This window comes from Lagopus leucura, unplaced genomic scaffold, assembly GCF_019238085.1.
Source record: "Lagopus leucura isolate 7727_CA_CO unplaced genomic scaffold, USGS_WTPT01 Super-Scaffold_100039, whole genome shotgun sequence".
Taxonomy (NCBI): Eukaryota; Metazoa; Chordata; class Aves; order Galliformes; family Phasianidae; genus Lagopus; species Lagopus leucura.
Window position 1 is genome coordinate 3,756,895 of NW_024962288.1, and position 18,294 is coordinate 3,775,188.

At 45.3% G+C, this 18,294-nt stretch overlaps 1 protein-coding gene across 2 annotated transcripts in view; it reads right to left on the reverse strand.

Annotated features, from left to right (window-relative positions):
* Positions 1 to 250: 250 nt before the first annotated feature.
* The window catches only part of LOC122186740 (transient receptor potential cation channel subfamily C member 4 associated protein), a 31,205-nt gene continuing 13,161 nt past the window's right edge, over positions 251 to 18,294 (reverse strand). For both annotated transcript variants that reach the window (XM_042883641.1, XM_042883642.1), the window contains exons 7-19: positions 17,647 to 17,848; positions 15,431 to 15,619; positions 13,661 to 13,803; positions 11,063 to 11,194; positions 10,474 to 10,532; positions 8,109 to 8,210; positions 6,696 to 6,779; positions 6,262 to 6,352; positions 5,800 to 5,940; positions 4,606 to 4,714; positions 4,296 to 4,408; positions 3,903 to 4,109; positions 251 to 2,797 (exon numbers count right to left, since the gene is read on the reverse strand). In XM_042883641.1, coding sequence (XP_042739575.1) covers positions 2,660 to 2,797; positions 3,903 to 4,109; positions 4,296 to 4,408; positions 4,606 to 4,714; positions 5,800 to 5,940; positions 6,262 to 6,352; positions 6,696 to 6,779; positions 8,109 to 8,210; positions 10,474 to 10,532; positions 11,063 to 11,194; positions 13,661 to 13,803; positions 15,431 to 15,619; positions 17,647 to 17,848 — 1,710 coding nt within the window. In that variant the 3' untranslated portion in view covers positions 251 to 2,659. The remainder of the gene's footprint in view (positions 2,798 to 3,902; positions 4,110 to 4,295; positions 4,409 to 4,605; positions 4,715 to 5,799; positions 5,941 to 6,261; positions 6,353 to 6,695; positions 6,780 to 8,108; positions 8,211 to 10,473; positions 10,533 to 11,062; positions 11,195 to 13,660; positions 13,804 to 15,430; positions 15,620 to 17,646; positions 17,849 to 18,294) is intronic.

Sequence of the window (18,294 nt, forward strand, 5' to 3'; positions counted from 1 at the left end):
GGAGCATCTTTCACAGCCAGGCAGCAGCAAGAGGCACAGGCCTTTCCGCACCCTGCACCAGTTTGCTCCAGGTGGGAAACAAGAGCCCCCCAAGCACACGCTGAGCTGGACAGACCAGAGCTGAGGGACGGGGGAGGGTGGAGTGCAGAACAGACCTCCTCCCACCATGGTAAGCACAGTCCTGTGCAGCACAGAGAGGTCGACCAGGGCTTTGGCAAAGGGACTACAAAAGAAAAGACATCTCCAGTAGTTTCTTTAAAATAGATTTCTTTAATAGTTTCCATTTAATATGTTTATTTGCAGTTAGTAAATTGGCATTCACCTGGGCAGCACACACCTCAGCTCTCCGTGGGGAAGTGCAGGCTTCCAGATGTGTTAGCGAGCAGGCTCCCAGCTCCGTCCCCATCCTTACACCCACCGCAGCCTCTGCCTGGTCCCAGTGAGGAGCACTGCCTGGGGGGACTGGCAGAGAAGTCAGCAGCCCCACCGGTGCTGGGCTCCGGGCCCCTTGCAAGCAGAACTGGCCCCTACAGTCCAGCACCTGCTGTTGCCAGAGGCTTCCAGCCTGGGCCTCTGCAGCCAGCTCAGCCTAAAGGTGGATGCAGAGCCAAGCTGCCTGCAGCAGGCAATGCCCAAAAAAAAGCAGGGCAGAGTGGAAATGGCCACCCTCCCCCACGAGGAGTAAGATTCACCAGCTGGGAGCGCAGCCAAGGACAGACAGAGCCTGGCCCCTCCCTGCTCATTACATAAATACAGAGATGTAAATGAGACTTTGCAGGTTTATAGCAGCAATCGTTGGATACACCAATTAACTAGACTATGGAAAAGGCATCCCTTAACTTAAAAGCCTTTTAATTTGAAGCATTTATTTTAAGTGTACATCTATTACAGTTAAGAAGAAGCAAAGATACACCAAAAACACAAATAGCCAAGAACAAAAAAGTACAGATGAGAAAGAAATCAGCTGGGGGGGAGGGGGGCAGAGGGTGAGGGTGAGCTGACAGAGAGCAGAGGGGCAGCTGCCACAGCAGCAGCACACTGGAGCTGGGCACGGCCTCCCCAGGGCTCGCCCTGAGCAGAGACTGAATGCCCCAGCCTAAGCTCAGCAGCTCTGCCCACCCTGCAAGCAAAGCGCGGCCTGCTGGTTGGAGCAGGACACAGAAGTGGGAGATAAGCAAGGGGTGACTTCAGAGAGCAACTCCTGAACGTGGGGCTGGAAGTCTCCGCCTCTCAGCCAGGTCCCAGCACAGGGACCCCGCAGAGGGGGCTTCATTCTGCTGCCAAGGGATAGAGACAAAACACACAGCTCAGGGCCCTCCTCAACCCTGGGCCCCAGAGAGCCAACAGCAAACTGTCTCATGAAAGTTAAAAGATTTCTTTAAAAGCTCAGATGCATTTTTCAGAAAACTGTGTCCTTTGAGCCGGAGCTGCAAGATGCAATGCTTTGAATTCAGTGCAGTGGTGCAGGATTTCAGGCTGTATTTACTCCTGCGACTGTGATGCCCTTGGAGTAACACAGTGAACACTGGGGAGCTGGCAGAGTGTGCACAGGCCTGGCAATCATGAACTGTGACTGCCAAAACCTGCTTTCCCCCCCCTTCCCTTCAGATCCTGCAAAGTTACTGTCAACTAGGAGCGTTTGTTCCCAGCCTTTAACACGTTCTGATTAAAACAGATCCAGGAAAAACTTGAGGTCTCTGCTCAATATTGCACTTAAGATTTATGTGTGTGTTGATATTAAGGACCTGAAGCAGAGACTGACGTAAGACTTCCACGCATTGCAGGTTAGCATCAAGAGCAATGGTCCTGAAAAGGATTTTAAAACCAGATTAGTTACCCAAGAAGGGACAAGCCCCAAGTTTAAAAAAATTAGTAGACTTTAATGCTAGTGCTCCATGAAGAAAGCCAACGCCTGCTGCAATTCCACCACTGAAATGTCTCTGTGCTCCGCAGCACTGTGAAATGCCTTCAGGTGGGGAGGATCTGCAGGAAAGAGAGCAGGAGCAGAGGATCTCTCCTAACACAGACAGCTGAACAGATTTAGTACCAAATGATCCAAAAGTAGATGATAAAGAGGTGACTGGAGCAAGGGCTCTCAGGAATTAAGAGCACGCACACACACTCACACTCTGACCAACCTTAAACCCGATTCCAAACCCAAACAGAAGAGTTGCACCTGGAGGGAGCCCTCTGCATGAGGCTGGTGCATCCAGGTCCCACGCAGACCGGCTCCTTGGAGCTCACATTTGGAGGGCAATTGCTGTGCTTTTCGACTTACTAATTCTGACAGCCATGGAAAAGAACCATAACTCCATTGGCGCACACAGACTATCCTCATCTGTCAGCTCAAAACTCTCTGACCATCCACATTGGATTGGGAGAAAGAGAGAGAAAAATGTGAAAGAAAAAAAGGGGGGGAATCATTTTTTTTTTTGCAGGTGATTCTTTTTATCCCAGAACAACTGGAAAATACATCCCTGAATGTGAACCCAGAGAGCTTTCAAAGTCTCATCCATCAGAGGTCAGACCAGGGATGGGGTTTGGACAAGGCGGCGACGCTCCGAGCCGCGCACACACACACAGCACAGCGTATCCCTGAAAATCCACGGGCTGACAGGTAACCCTCTGAGCGCTGCCCATCAGGAGCCAGAGCGAAGAATTACTCCTCAGAGAAGTCTCTGTCAATGTCCATATATGCCTCGTCGATGTAGCTAACTATGGCACAGGGGGACGTCCGGTCTGGACTGAGCAGTATAGATACAGTCTCTTTCCAGTAGGTAAAACTAATACATGAGCTCTGCGGGAAGAGATGGAGAGCAGTTAGTGTGGTCAGCAAGCAGGACACAGCAACAAAGGCATTCAGCAGAGAAAACTGAAAACTGCTTCCTATCCAGCCCAGCTTCACAGAATCATTGGAGGTGGAAGGGACCTCTGAAGGCATCTGGTCCAACTGCCCTGCAACAGGGACACCACAGCTCCATCTGTGCTCGGAGCCCCAGCCTGAGCTTGGGTGTCTCTGGTGATGGGTTGCCCACTGCTCTGGAGTTGTTGCCCCTCTGGGCAACCTGTGCCACTGCCTGTGCCCACTACCCCCATTTTAAAGAACTTCTGCCTTACATCCAGTCTAAACCTCCCCTCTTGTAGTTCGAAGTCATTTCGCCTTGTCCCATCACAACAGACCCCACTCAAGAGCCTGTCCCTTTCTTTCTTACAGCCCCTTTAGATACTAAGAAGTTGCTCCCAGGTCTCCCCCGAGCCTTTTCCTTTCCAGGCTGCACAGCTCCAGCTCTCTCAGCCTGTCCTCATAGGGGAGGCATTCCATCCCTTGGGGCACCCATAACCCTGCAGAGAACAGCACAGGGTTGGGCAGGCAGGGCTGCCCAGAAGCAGGTCACACTCACAAGCCCCAACTCCTCCTCTGTTGCCCAAATCAGGCACAAAGCAGGTCACTGTGGTGCTGCAGATGAAGCCAGAGCTGGCAGAGAGGCTCCTGCTCCTGAGCAAGACACAGAGGCAAGACACCCTCTCTGCTCACATCCATCTTGTAAAGCCAAAAAGCATCTCCTGCAACAACTAGCAGCCCCACTCTACACTAACCACTGTCTGCTATTTACCCACTGGACAACTATATCTGATTCTATGCACCAGACAGCAGCCCAAGACACAGCACGTACATACACGCAAGCACAGCACCCTGAAACACAGCATGGCAGACAACTCTGCTCTCAGCAGCATCTCCTGTCTGCAGCTCAAGAGACCCCGGAAGCATCAACGCAAACTGTGGCACGAGCTGCAACACAATGGCTGGCCTGCAGGACCCAGGGCACGCAGCCAGCGCCGCTCCTGCCAGGCTGTCAGACACTGCTGTAGTTGATTCTGGCTACAGTCACAGGTCCACCTACATTTTCTAAGCAGGTGCTGTCTTTATCCTTGTTGAGGTAATGCTGCTGCCAGAATCGCAGAAGACTGTGGAAGTTGTTCAGGATGAAGCCTGGATATTTTTCTGTGTACTCCATCTGTTGCAAAGTGCGCAGATAAAACGGTAGCTTTTCTTTCCTTCGGGCCAGCATTAGGATAACTAAACTTGTGTTCAAACAACTGACATTTTCCTAGAAATAAAAACAACACAAGAATTGATATCTTGGCTGCATACACGTCCTCACAGCACCTGGAGGAAGTGCTCCCATTTGTATCAGGAAAGAAGGGACATGGATCTCCTCAAGCAAAGCCAGGTTCCTCCCTGCTCCCAGCCCAGCACCAGCAAGATAACAAGAAAGTTACTGCCAGCTCTTTACCTGTGTAAGTGTCTGTACATGAATAATATTAATGAGACGGAAAAGAAAGGACATTCTCATGGACATCTGGGACATGTATGTTAACAGGCGGCACTCTGACAGGACTTCTGCAACTGCAGCAAGAGGAAAAAAGACACTCATCAGGTGCTTGAAGTTCAGACACGCTGATCACACACCACAGCAGTAAGAGCTAGAGGTTAGGCTGTAGGAACAAACGTGCTTGGCAACGTTTCTGTCTGATACTAAGATCTGTGGAAGTCTAGGCTTACAAAAACCACCATCACAATCAAGCCCATCTCTTGTCCTTTACCTTTAGCATCAGACTGGTTCTCAAATCGGTCCAGGGACAGCGTGATGCAGCGAACCAGCATGTTGGAGTCAACCAAGGAACTGTTGATCTGGTTTAAAAATATCTGGAACTAAAGAGAAACAATTCAGCACTCCAGGAAACAAACAAACCAACAGAAGTTGTCCTGCTTGGGCACACACAGATGAGGTCACACAACAGCACTTCATACCCCTTTCAGAATGCGTAACAAAAGAACTACCTCATCAGTACAGGGGAACTGTGAGCCTGAGCAGGAAGAGCTACAGAGTTGGGCAACAGCTGGGCAAACATCCAGGTTCTCAACACTAAATGAATGCAGTTCTTGAAGGTTATCAGAAACCACCCTGGGTTCTGAGCACAAACACCTGAAGCATGCACAGCACCAGACAGGCATGTGCAGATGTGGACAGCTTCCTTTCCAAGGGGAGAGCCAGGCTTAGGCTAGGTTTGAACGCCAAAACACATTTGGTTATTTTCTTCTCACACAAACACACACACTCATTATTTGTGTTAACCCTGACAAGAATAAAAGGAGATGTATTTGCAAGGCCAGGATTGTACATCTCTGCTTCTATTCTCCAAGATTTGCCAGACCTGACAGCAACCAGAGGTGAACTGAAGTCACATAAGCAAGAATAGGAGGCAACTCAAAACCTCCCCGAGAGCTGTGCATAAAAGCACAAAATCCCTCTGCAAAAGGAGAGCTGCCCATTCTTGATCTACAAGCACACCTCAGTTTTCTACGTAATCACATCAGGTGTGACTTCAAACGCCTGCAAGTTCAAATAATATCAAAGAAAATATCTGACAGTGCAAAAAGGCACGTGGGTGTTTTTAAGCTGTCTCCATTAAGGATGCATTTACTTTTGTAGTGAAGCTCCAATGAAACTTCCTTTTTTTGGAGCCGACCTGAATGTTTGTAGCAGCAGATTAACCCAAACCACGGTGACTTCACGCTAAGTGCTCGACAACCTCTGAGCCCTGACCTTGGCCCTGCCCCATCACATACCTGTGTATGCAGCAACATGTGTGCTCACAAAGACATTTCGGCAGCTCGCTGTGCTTGCAGCACCGAGCTCCATGTTCAGACCCAAAGCAGCAAACAAATCGGAGCTTCCAAGTGCTGCGTTGGATTGTAAGAGGGTGTAAGCTGACCTGCTGGTGACAAATATTTACCTTCTCATCTGTGTTGATGTACTTGTTGAACCTCTTGAATGCATCAATATTGAATTTCATCAGTTCTCCCAGAAGGTCAAAGTAACTCTGAAGCACGTCCCGTGATTTGCACTCACTGTCAACAATGCAGTAGAGAATATGCTGGAAAGGGAGGGTAACACGTTATTGTCACAGTTGAGCCCATGTTCTTTGGTTTGATCACTAATTTCAAACACTTTCCTGCATGTCCAGTTCTTAAATTTGAACCAAAGACAAAAATTCAGGAGTCTCCTCTATTAAACAGAATTCCCAGAGATGCAATCTATAGAGTTGGCTGCCACAAGAACTCACAAACGCTTTGCAAAACTTGTTCTGTTGCTACAGAGCAGAGTATTTAATGCTGTATTTTTACCCCCATCTGAATTCTTTACAGATAAATCCTCCTCAGTTGCTACACAGGCAGGTCGACAAGTAATTCATTACCTCCAGAAGTCCTCTCTTTAGCAGGAACATCTGGTCTGCATAGGAGGTGGTGCCTCGCAAGAAACTTTCAACTGCTCTTGCTTGCCAAAACCTGAGAAACGAAAGAAAAGAAGTTTTAAGTTTGGAATAAGGATAGGAATTCTATCACAACTACAGTTGAAATTTCCTAACCAGTTTCATTCCAATCAGAAGCTGGAGAGATATCTGTTGATCCTGCAGAAAACCACTGCCTGTATGGGGATGAGGTCCAATGCAAGCTTTGGCACTCTCCCTCACCTGCACTGCCACTGTTAGTCAAGCACAACAAAGCCACATTATCTTCACAGCTTATGGTTTTTGAGCATTTTCAACTGCATTTTCACGTGAGCTGTATGAAAACAGAACAGCCTTCCGTTCAACTCAGAACAGCACGCTGCAATGTAAAGCCAGCCTACCTGAAGGAGGATTCAGCTGGTTCCTTCTTCATGACCTGAAGCAGTCTGGTCAACAAACCTCTCTTCCCATCACAGACAAGACTCCTAAAACACGGGAAGAAATGACTGTGTGACTGGGAGGGCAAACACTGCGCCTTGTACAACTCTGAAGTGCTCCAAAAGATAAAGCCCACAGTATTCCATATGCATCATGAAAATTCACTGACAGTTCTGCCACTGGCAGAGTTCTCAATGGCTCTGGTAAACTTCTGCAATACCTGCAACACGACTTAGGGATAAATCCTAGAAGAAAAAAACACTCCTTTTCTCCCAACATTTTAACAGCAGGACGGGTCAGAAGTTGGACAAGATGATCTGAGAGGTCTCTTCTAACCTTAATGATCCTAAGGCTCTACACGAGGTAGCCTTCTAATAAAACTATAGAGGTGAAAGGACTGCAGCACTACTTGTATTAAGCAGCATCCTCAGTGGAGTATTTACCTACAGGAACCCCGGGCAGAAGCAATGCCTTGAACTCATGTATCAAGAAAGGCAGCACGGAAACAAAACACAAAGGATGGGAAAGAAACTAAGTTCATGCCAGAAACCAAGCAATGTTGCACATCTGGCTACACAACCCACCTTAAAGAGGCAGAGCCTCTCACCACGCTCTTTCACTCACAACATCCTCAGCAGGTGCATTCATGCATCAACCTGGCCGTTCTCAGCAGCACCTCTGCTGGACAATCAAGTCTGCTCACCAAACCCTTGTGGGAAGCAGCTTCCCTGGCATTCTAGGAGCACTCTGACAATCAACCCTGGGAGTTCATCAAGTTTGTGTGTGTTTGTATATCAGAGTTCAATATAAGACCTCGTTAAAGCAAACCAGCAAATCTAACAAATCTTCAACTGTAGCACCAGAGATTCTGCAAGCAGTTTAACATATTAATCTGATCAAGCTTACTCTCATTTTCAGCCAGTCTGAAAATACAGAATTCAGGCAGGCACCTTCAGAAACGTTTTTGCAGCCCACAGATGGACACTGTGCACAAACTGCTCCTGAATCTGAAAACTAAGATCTATCAGCAGCAGCAATTGATGCATTAGAGGCACCCCAGCTTAATTCCCAGCTATGTCTGCAAGGCCAGCAGTGAGAAAAGCCTAACGTGCAGCCAAGCTGAGAACTTGAAGTTCGGGCTCTGAAATCAAAATCCTCATTGTAAGTTGCTGCTGTTTTTAAAGAGAGCACGAGCACACCAAGTTTGCTAATGACCACAAACACCACACAAAGCTGGACGCCTCCTGCTGAGAACTGTGACTGAAATCAAAGCAAACGTGGTGGACCTCAAACAAAACAGGCGACATCAAATTCCCAGTGTAAGTGCTTGCAGAATGCTAGCAGCTGCTGTCCTTGAACCCTCTGTCCCTACTCACCTGTCTGTGTTGACAACTGCATCAACTTCAGGGATGTTGGCTTTGTGGGAGATTGCACTCAGCTCATTAAGTTCTTGGCTGTTTAACAGGAGATATTTGTTCCTAAAACAAGACAATTGGGGAGCAGGGGAGAAAAACGTGATGAATCCATCCGAGTGGCAAGCAAACATGCAATTCTATGGGACGTAATGCCACAGGCCTCTGAGGGCTGCAGAACAAGGCACTCAGTTTTCACCTCTCCATCTCTCACAGCCTTTCACCCTACCAGCCTCCACCACAGCTCACTCCCACTCTAAGCCCACCAGCTGCTGTTTTCTCAGGGTCCCTCACAGCTTTCAGCACCAAGCAGCCCTGAGATGCCTGTTCTGTGCTGTTCATCATCAGATGGAGAGTTTTCCAAATATTTGCTTCCAGATGGCTTTTGAAAATCTCAGCAACAGTTTGATGGATTTCTGCAGTCATAAATAGTAAATTTTTTCACAGCTTCCAACAGTTTTTCTCCTCCAAATAATGACTATGCTGCTTATCAGTAATTAGCCTCAATTGGAAAGCAGCAACTGCAGGAATACTCAGTCTTCCTGATATTTTAAACACTCTGGAATTATTTAAAGGCTTCATAAAACACAGAAAACAGGAATGAATATTAGAAGGAGGAATTTGCATAAATGCTTTATCAAATAGTGTTTTTTTTTCTTAATGAAAGCCACTGAGTTTCTCTGTGAAGAGTTGTGCAGAACAAGTCGGACAATGCAGAAATGGACTCCAGAGGCTCCCACTGCCAACTCCCCAGCTCCAGCACGTTCTCCACTTCAAATTCATCATTAACAGACAACAAAATGGTACTTTCAAGAAACACAGAGTACAGGATGCAGCCGTGGGGGTGTGCAAAGGGAACCTATTAATCAAAACACAGCAATTATGAAGAAAATAAGTTATTAGACCAGAAAGGTGGCAGGGATGCCTTCTTGCTTCGAACGCTATCTTCCAGATTAGTGCCCAATGAACTGCCATGTGAAGCTTCTTTTGATCTGCATCAACAGGTTTCTGCAATGAAAATACAGCCTCTCTCTCCATGCACAAACAGTTTCTGCAAGTGCAGTTTATTTGCTGTTTTACTGCAGTCAGTATCAGGATATAAATACTTCCTCCCATTGTGTCCTCAGCTAACTCCTCCAAACTGTGATTTCATAGAGTTCAGGCCACTGCTTGTTTAAAAACCCTGGGCAGATTCCACACATACCATCTGCTCAAATGCTACAGACGAAAGCAGTTTTCTGCCTAAACAAGTCTGAGATCTTTGTAGCAGCTACTTAAGTAACATCATCATCCAGAGAGATTTTACTGGAAAACCTGGAGCGATTCCTCAGCAAGCAATGCCTCAATGGAGGATCTGTTCCTCTTAAGCTTTGAAGTTCAACAAATCCCTGGTTCTTACAGCTCATATTGCCAAATCAACAAGATTGCCACTTCCAGCACACATATATAACAAGTTCAATGGTACCAGATAAAACCTACACACAAAATACCATTGCTGGCTGTAAATAAGAGCAGCGAGGCAGCAGGTGTAGATGTGCATCTTTAGAGCAACGTGCCTCAATGCATGTTTGTATGGAATGTGGAACCATCTCGTAGGGGTGAATGAGAGCAAAAGCACACTGACAGCACACAAGACGCAATTTTTCAAGTCAAACTAAACCAACGATTATCTCTGTATAACAGAAGGAATATCTCCTGGGTAAGCCTAAATTAAAAACCTGTACCATCCCATAACTGCTTCCATTCAGAAGGCATGCTTATGAAGGTTGGTTCTGCTGGAGTAAACAGAAGCTTTTCTTCCATTTCCAGACCAGCTTCCTGATGACTAGCTTACAATTAATTTTCCCCTAGCATTTTCTGATCAAGTTTAACCAGGTCTTCTCCATTGCTGGTGTTTAGATGGCAGTGACATCTTCCCAGCATTTTGACAGTGAGCATCCTGTCTTTCACCCTGATGTTTTAACAGACTTACATTCACTCACAGGGAAAACATCTGATGTGAGCACACTGCCTCACTACTGAGTCTCAGGAAAAAGACAGGAACAGCACCACCAAGGCTGCAACCTTATTTCTGCAGCCAGCAGTGGTTGCTCATCACAGCGTTTCGGTCCATTTCAACATCAAGCAAAACGGGTTAGTTTTAATCATCATCAATCCTGCCCAGAACACAGCCCTCTTCTTTTTGCATCAGGAGCTTAAACACAAACATTAAGGACAGCACAATATTCCATTCACACACAGCCTGCACCATGGCCAAGACACCTGCTGTAACTGCAACCAGGCAAACAATACCACGGAGCCACAACGCACCACAGCTTTTCATACTCACTCGTGGTGATCACTAAAGCTCTGAAGAAGCCTCAGGAACTGTATCTTTAAAGTGATATCCTACAAAGAGGAAAGAAACATCAACAGAACTGCTTCAGTATGTTTTTGGACATCATTAGTCACACTGATACAAAACAGCTGAAATGGAAACCTACCCAAATCAAACCCATTTGGACAGCAGAGCAAATGATCTGCATAAATAGGGAAGGCTGCACTTCTCAGGCTTCCCAAAAACAAAATAGAACTGGAGGCTTCCAGCAAGACAATGCATGTAACAGTTAATTCCTTGCTAGACCCATCAGCAATTATTTCATCTTCTCCTAGCTTTGGCCTCCAGGAGCCACAGAATGAACATCTTCTGAGTTTCCAATACAGAAGAGAGGGGAGAAGCCAAACTGCCCTCTGATAAATGCTACAGTACACCACAGATGAAGACTTCAGTGAAAGCAATGATTTGAAGAACCAGAAAACCCAAGTCCTACTGTGTTTCACCAAGCTTATTACACAGGCATTGCTTTACTCAATACAATGTCTCAGAACTGTATGATAAATAACATCAAAATCTGCACAGAACTTAAAAAGTTACTCACTGGGCTACAGTCACAATTTTGATTGTGTCCATGCAGAACAAGAGCAGATGCTGAATGCTTCCTCCAGATCAGTTTGTCAAACAAATTATTGAGGCCAGGAATAAGTTTGAACTCTGCTATCATTTTGTGAACCTGGAAAAGAAGAGAAGGAAGGATTCACCCCATATACAGATACAACACAGCATGGAAAACACATCATACTGACAAGAGAAAAAGGAAATGCTTTGCCAAACAGCAAGTGTGTGCAGTAACACAGATATTCAGCATGGTGTGCTGTCTGTTGGGCACAGGCAGAACACACTTTGGGAAAAAGCAGGGATTTGAATTAATCACTGTTTGGACACTGGGAGATCACTTGCAACCCACTGAAAATACCACATATAACTTCTGTGTCACAACACTAAGCTGCATACATTCTGCTGCCAGTCCCCCTCTGAGCATCCTCTGCCGTTCTAGTTCACACAGCTGGAGCTGAGGCTGCCCTCTGAAAACAACAGGAAGTATGGATACAATTTTTGCTCACACAATCTAGAGCAGTGGGCAGCTTTCCATATGATCACACTGCAGGACACACCGTGGTGTCCCACACCCACTGTCTGAAACAAACTGCAGTTACTCGTGTAAACCAGTGACTGCGGTGTGAACAGCTGCTAAATAACTACAGTCCAAGCTCTGATACTTTTTGATGTAAGCAACCTGGACAATGATGAGGAGGAGAAATACAAGGTGAGATCCTCAGCAGCTGCAGGCCAATGACAAGCAGTATCCCTTGATTCCTGTTGCAAAAGGGAATCACTCAGGACACTGAAGCCCAAGTGCTCCACACAGCAAAGACCTGTGCAGTTACCTGAACATTAAGTCAGATTGTGCCTGTGATAGGGATTGTAACTAGCAGTACTTAAGCAGATCATGCCAGCTTTACTTCCTCAAATAGCATTAAAGCCAGTGCTGTTTTACAGGTGTTCTTGTCAGCAGCACAGCTAATGGGCTTTCTGCATTCCTTTTGGCTGTAGCCACAGACTCTTCCATCGACCTGGAAATTGCATTCCCACTTCTGGGAACCTCTGCATCACCTCACAGGAAGCATGCAGCTCCTTCCCACCTCACCCAAACCACCCCAACAGACTGCAAGGCTCAGAGTCCCTCTGTGCTCCCTTACCCGAGGGCATTTTCAAATACCTTGACCAAGTCACAAGCACCCAGCAGAAGCAGCTCTGAGGAATCTGGACAAAGCATTCCCTGCAGCCTGTCTTTTGGCAGCCAGCATAGCACAGATACAACAGGGTGAGCGCAAGCGTGGGAGCTGCCTGCAGGAGCCTGGGCCCAGCTGTGGGAGGAGCTCGCTGTGCTTTAGCTCAGGAACCTGCTCCTTTCCACGCCAGCATAACCGCTCATTCCAAGCGACACCTTCCTGATTTGAAATGCATTTGGTTTACTTTCAGTTTGCTGACCTTTTCCCTGACAGGCCTCAGCAGGATGAAGCTCCCAAATGACAGCCACTGCCCCTCAGAACCAAACTGACTGCAACTGCTCAATCCAGAGATGCCAAGACAATCCTTGTTCTACACTCATCCTTCAAACTCCTTTGACTTTCCCCAGCGCCGCCCAGCCTCACACAAACTGCTCTGCTCTTTCTCACCACTAAAACTGTTCGGAGTTTCTGCTGCACGCAGTTTGGCTCTCTGTAGCAGAAGTAAAAGAGCTGATTGCTTGTCACAATAGGAACGTGCAAGACACGCAACAATTCAAATCCAGCCTTGCACAATCTCCTGAGAAAAAGAAACCACAAGCCAGTTTTACCCCAAGACTTCCAATGAGGGCAGAGGAAGAGTAAGGGGTTTTTCTAGCAAATAAAAACCAGAGTCAGCTTCAAAGCTAATTACTTCAGCAGCATGCTTCCTCTGGTTATTATTATATAGAATTTCTTTCTAACACAGAGCATCCCTTTGCAGGGTCACAGTGAACATTTTGCAGAACTGTACTACAAACACACTTCTACTTTAAATTCAAATTAATATGTTTACAGGATTATCTATGGCAAGTATTTATGACTCCTACAGGGTAGGAGGTTACTGGCAAAGAACAAACTGCACATGATAAATGTGCTCAAGCAACAGCCCCCAGCTAAGTCTTGCTGAATACTACAGCCCTTCAAGGATGCAAAAAACCCCCTGGATTCTCCCAGTTTTCAGGGCATTCCAATACCCTGCTATTCCAAGCTGCCCAGCTAAGCTGAGGAGATTGTCAGTACTGCAAATCTGTGAAGCCTGCACCAACAGATTGCTTCCTCTTTCCCCTTCTCAGTATGCTTTCAACATGTTTAAAACCCAACTACAGCCATGCTGTGGTGATAGGTTCTCCAGAAGTTACATAGAATAAGTAATTTGTTCCCTATTTTTCATTTCAAATGCAAGAAATGCAAATGGAACATATGAACAGGACTGCTGTGAAGCACCTAGAGCTGACAAAACTGAAGTACGTCATCTCAGCTTTATACCTTGAGTATCCTTTCATGTTTCTGTGTCCATGACCTAATTTATGAGTGCTTCAGTCTGAAGGGATATCAACTTCTGCATGTAACCATCCACAAATACTCACCTGATTCCTTTGTCTCCCCATGAGCAGCACACAGAGAACATACAACACCTCCAGTTTATACATGATCTCGTGCATGATCTTCATGGACTGTGGAAGCTGCGTCCGTGTCGAGGTGTTGGCCAAACCACTTTCATCAGAAGACTCTGAACAAGATGGCAAAGATGTGAGCCTGAGGCAGTTTCAACAGGAAAGGATTTGTTACAGTTATTGCTTTTACACTCAACACAGATGTAAGACCAGCGTGCCTGCATGAATCCTCTTCTCAACTACAAGCAGTGGCATACAACAGAGCCAATCTGAACGCAAGGGAAGGAGAAAAAGTACAGCTGAAATTTTAGAAGAGATAAAAGTCTGCCTTCTTAAAATCTAATTTTTTCATAAGCTAAATGACATCATATACATTAAAATAAGCAAGATCAACTAATATGAGTTAGTATACCAATGAATCAGAAAGAACATGAAAGAAAAGGTAATAAAAATAGGGGTGAGAGCATCAGTAACATTTACTATTAATCCACTTGCATTTTGTACCTCAATACCATTATATACTTAGGACACAGTTAAGCCATTTTCATGTCCTGCTATACTGCTAAAAGCAGAAACTGGATGCCACAATTTCAATTGGAAAACACAGAAGCTGTGAGTGACACAGATGAAGTAAACAAGGAATCCTGCAGACTGCAGTTAAGAAGGAATGAGGTCTTCACAACATTCATAACTAAGCTGCAAACCAGCCTGCTAGAGGACAGCACGAGTGCTTTTTGAAGCCATGTGAAGAAACATTCAGTAGACAAGAACATGGAAGAAGGAAAGCATCAAAGGCTAAAAAGCACAGACAGCACCTTTGACTCATACATCCCTAAGCCACAAGTCAGTGAAGACTGAGCCAGTATTCTGGGAAAGTATGTCTAGCTTTGCCTGCTAACTGATGCTGTGCGTCAAGAGCTGCAGCTGAGCACGTTTATGCATACCTCAGCAAAATCACTCCCTGAATCTCATTTCAGACTACAGAGCAGTCCCAGTTTGCACCAAAGGTGTGCATGAAGGTATGTACAAGATGCTTTGGAACATTTGCATCCTTCTCTTGTGTATTTCTCAGGACTGTTAATAATTTCTACAAAATTAACAAAGCTGGGTTGTGGCGAAAGCCTCTAAGGCTAAGCTTCCTAAGCACAAAGGCAAATATTTAGATACTAAAAAGTGGAAATAACTCTGATCTCGTTATTTAGTGCTCTGAGTTAAATAAGACACACCTGGCATTTTGTAACACTGAAAAAACAAACCAGGCCCTCATTTCATAGCTTTCTCTTAAGGTTGCACTGACACTTCTGAACAGTCCCCTGGAAGAAGCTCCCCCACCAACAACCCCATCTTGCTGGAACTACCCCTCCTTCTGAAAGAGGGGGTTGCCTGCTTCCTGTGAAGCGTATGGAATGAATTCCATTTGCATGAGCAAACCCTGGTAAAGTCACTTACCCCACTTATCAGACACGTTCTTGAGGGAGATTAGTTATGAGGGTGTACAGGATTACAAATAAACTGTGTGAAAAGGAGTATTTTTTTTCCCTTTCACTAACTTGAGCTCATGAATACTAAATCAATGCTATCTGAGACCAAAACAGGAGTCAGACCTAAATGCTGATATTTCAGTATTTCATGCAAGAAGAACAGAATTGGTACTATTTGAAAGGAAAGGCACCAGAAGACAAACACTGAAGATGACAAAATACGCATTAGCTAGTGGTGGCTAGAGGAGTGCAGGCCAGATACCTGTACTGCTCTGCTCTGCCTCTTCATTTGCCACTCTCATCAATGCATCAAGGACGAGGGCATTGTCCAGCCAGGTGTACCACTCTTCTAGCTCCTGGAGGAAGCTGGAGGTGCCTGTTGTTTCAGATACCTTCCGTGTTGCCAGTTTGCATAATCGTTCAATGAAACCTGGTATATTCAGAAGTGTAGCTGGAAAAGAAAAATTGATTTGTGGTGATTCAAGATCAGCAATACAACAGTTGTCAAGTTACCACCAAGTACCAAAACATCTGCATTAGTAACATGGAGGAGTACAGAAAAACATATTTCACCTAGTTGAAAAGATCCAAAGATTGAAGACTGATTGCACTCTCCTGTTAAGAACTGGAAGACAGCATTCATACCCTAAGCATAATTCAGCACTGGCCTGGTTTATGTAAGACTTACAGTGGATAAAAAGTAGCTCTACCCTACTCTGACTGTTTCTTCCTGGTCAATTCCCTTTTGCCAGCACTGCTGCTTTCCAGCCCACAGAGAGACAGTATCAAGAAATTAATCTGGCTGAAAAATAAGCAGGAAGAAATAAAGCAGCAGCCCTTGCAAGGGCCAGCTCTGCCTCCCCATTCCTCTGCACAATGCCACCTCCAACATTTTACCTCCTGCAGTCCTTTGCCTCAGAGCAAACTGAACCAACTCAGTTCAATAGCTGGTTGGAAAAGGCTTCGTTTTTTATGTGTTAGTTTCCTGAGCTGGTTCAGCACAGAGCAGAACAGGAGGGGAGCACACAACATCTGCCCCAAGTTGGAGGATTATAATCACTGTAGAACTGCACTCTTACAAAGAGCAATGAGTCCAAGGCCAGAAGTCACTGATCTGTGAAATCTCTGGGGAAGGGCTTGGAAGGTGTTAGCAGGCACATTTTGTCCCACTGTTTTCAAAGAGTCATAATTGCAGGACCTGTTCATTACAGACATATGTCTAAGTCTTTGCACTTGCAGATAAAGCATAAAACACAAAGATTTAGCCATCAACACTATACTAAGAGCTGTGATTCTGCCCACTGCTACCATCTTGAAAAGAATAAACTCCCTGATGAAAGTTTTAAAATTACATATGCTTTGTAATCTTAGGCACAGTTGTGACTGTGCAAACAAGAAATGGTTAGTTAAACATTTGCTTGGGTAAACTCAGCTCTGCAGGATCCAAGCTTATTGTTTAAATAATTTAAATTAATCTTTGCACCCACACCAACATATGTCCACTGCAGTTTACAAGCAAGCTCTGGTGATCACAGGGTAGAAAACAATACACTCCTCTAAAGCTTCTCAGCTTCTGCCTGCCATATTATGCTCTGCATCTCTCACTCTGTGCTCCAGATCAGGCAGTAGTTACAAACAGAGCTCTATCACTGATGGCTAATGTGGAATACAGATGAGAGAAACAGCTCCAAGCTCCCCCAAACCTCCCCTCTTTTTTTTTTTTTTTTTTTTTTTGGAGTCCTGAGGTGGCCTGACATAAGCCTACAGAAATGCCTGCCTCAGAAGCTCTTCAGTATATGAATAGCTGAAAACAGCAGATTCCATCTTTGAGGGTATTTTAATTCAAATATCTTGCGTGAAAGGCTGAGTATGGATTCAGGACTTGTGCCTCCAAGCAAGGCTTCTGCATCTCTACACAGCAAAATGAGAAAATGGGCGCTGCGTCCCAGGTTTAAGTTCAGATTACACCCACAGATCTCAAGGGCTGGTGTGGTAACTGTAGACAACGTGACTAACAGCAAACATACTCTCCTTGTTGATAAAGACAGACATCCTGCTCATGACAGGGCCAGAGAAAAATCAGAGAAGGGACTGCTCTGAAAGCAGCAAAGTCTGTAGAGCTTCAGTTCAGGAATTAAGGAGGACATGAAATTAATGAGATGCTAAAGGAAAGGCCACAGAAACAACCAAGCAACAGAAAACAAATCCAATTATCTTAAGCCAATTCAGTTAATCAAAGGGGGCTAAAATGACAGAACTCAACTGATCTAATTACTGATCACATACAAAAGTGAAAGCTACATTAACTGCAAAGACCATTTCTAGGAGACTGTTCAAAGAAAGGAAATACAGACAAATGCTTTTTGAGATGTATCACTCTCAGCATCTGCTAAAAACACACTACAGACCTGACATGGAGAAGAGCTAAATTTTAAATGGCTATCATTTTTCTGCATCTGTTCACAGCATAACAATTACCTTGATTAACTTCAGCTCGAGAAGGACCCAAGTTTTTTTTCTGCTGGGCATTTTTTGCAAGAAGTGTGTGCTTGTCATCACTTCCTGTATCGAGTTCAGAAATTGTGACTGCGAGGATCCTGCAGAAGTTTGCAAGCTGTTGCTGATCAAAACTGGACACAAGGTTTGCAAGATTGGGAATATCATCCAGTTGTATCATTTCCTGGAAGAGACAACAATCTGCTGAGCAAATCACACATGGTATTCAATAAGGGAACACATGGCGTGGCCTGAAAGTTTCATCTACAGTTCCTCCCTGGTGGGATTTGTGCATCTCAATGTTAGTAAAGGAGAAGCAAACAGGCAATGACAAGTGAAGAGTTTGAAAACAGCTGTGCATCTGCAACAGGCATCACTTATATTTATCAACTCCAGAAGGATACAAAGGCATCCTTAAAGTCTTCAAAGAACCCATTCTTTATGCATCTACATTGAATTGCGCCGTCTTCTTCAAAATTGCTTAATAAACCACTGGCATTCACAAATTAAGTTTCAAATTTGTTCTCTGCTTCTACCTGCAGTCTCTTGAAGGCTCACAGATGACAACTGACTCCTAGTTTGCTTTTCCCCCCGTCTCCTTCATTAAAAGATAAAGAAATGATGTTGAAA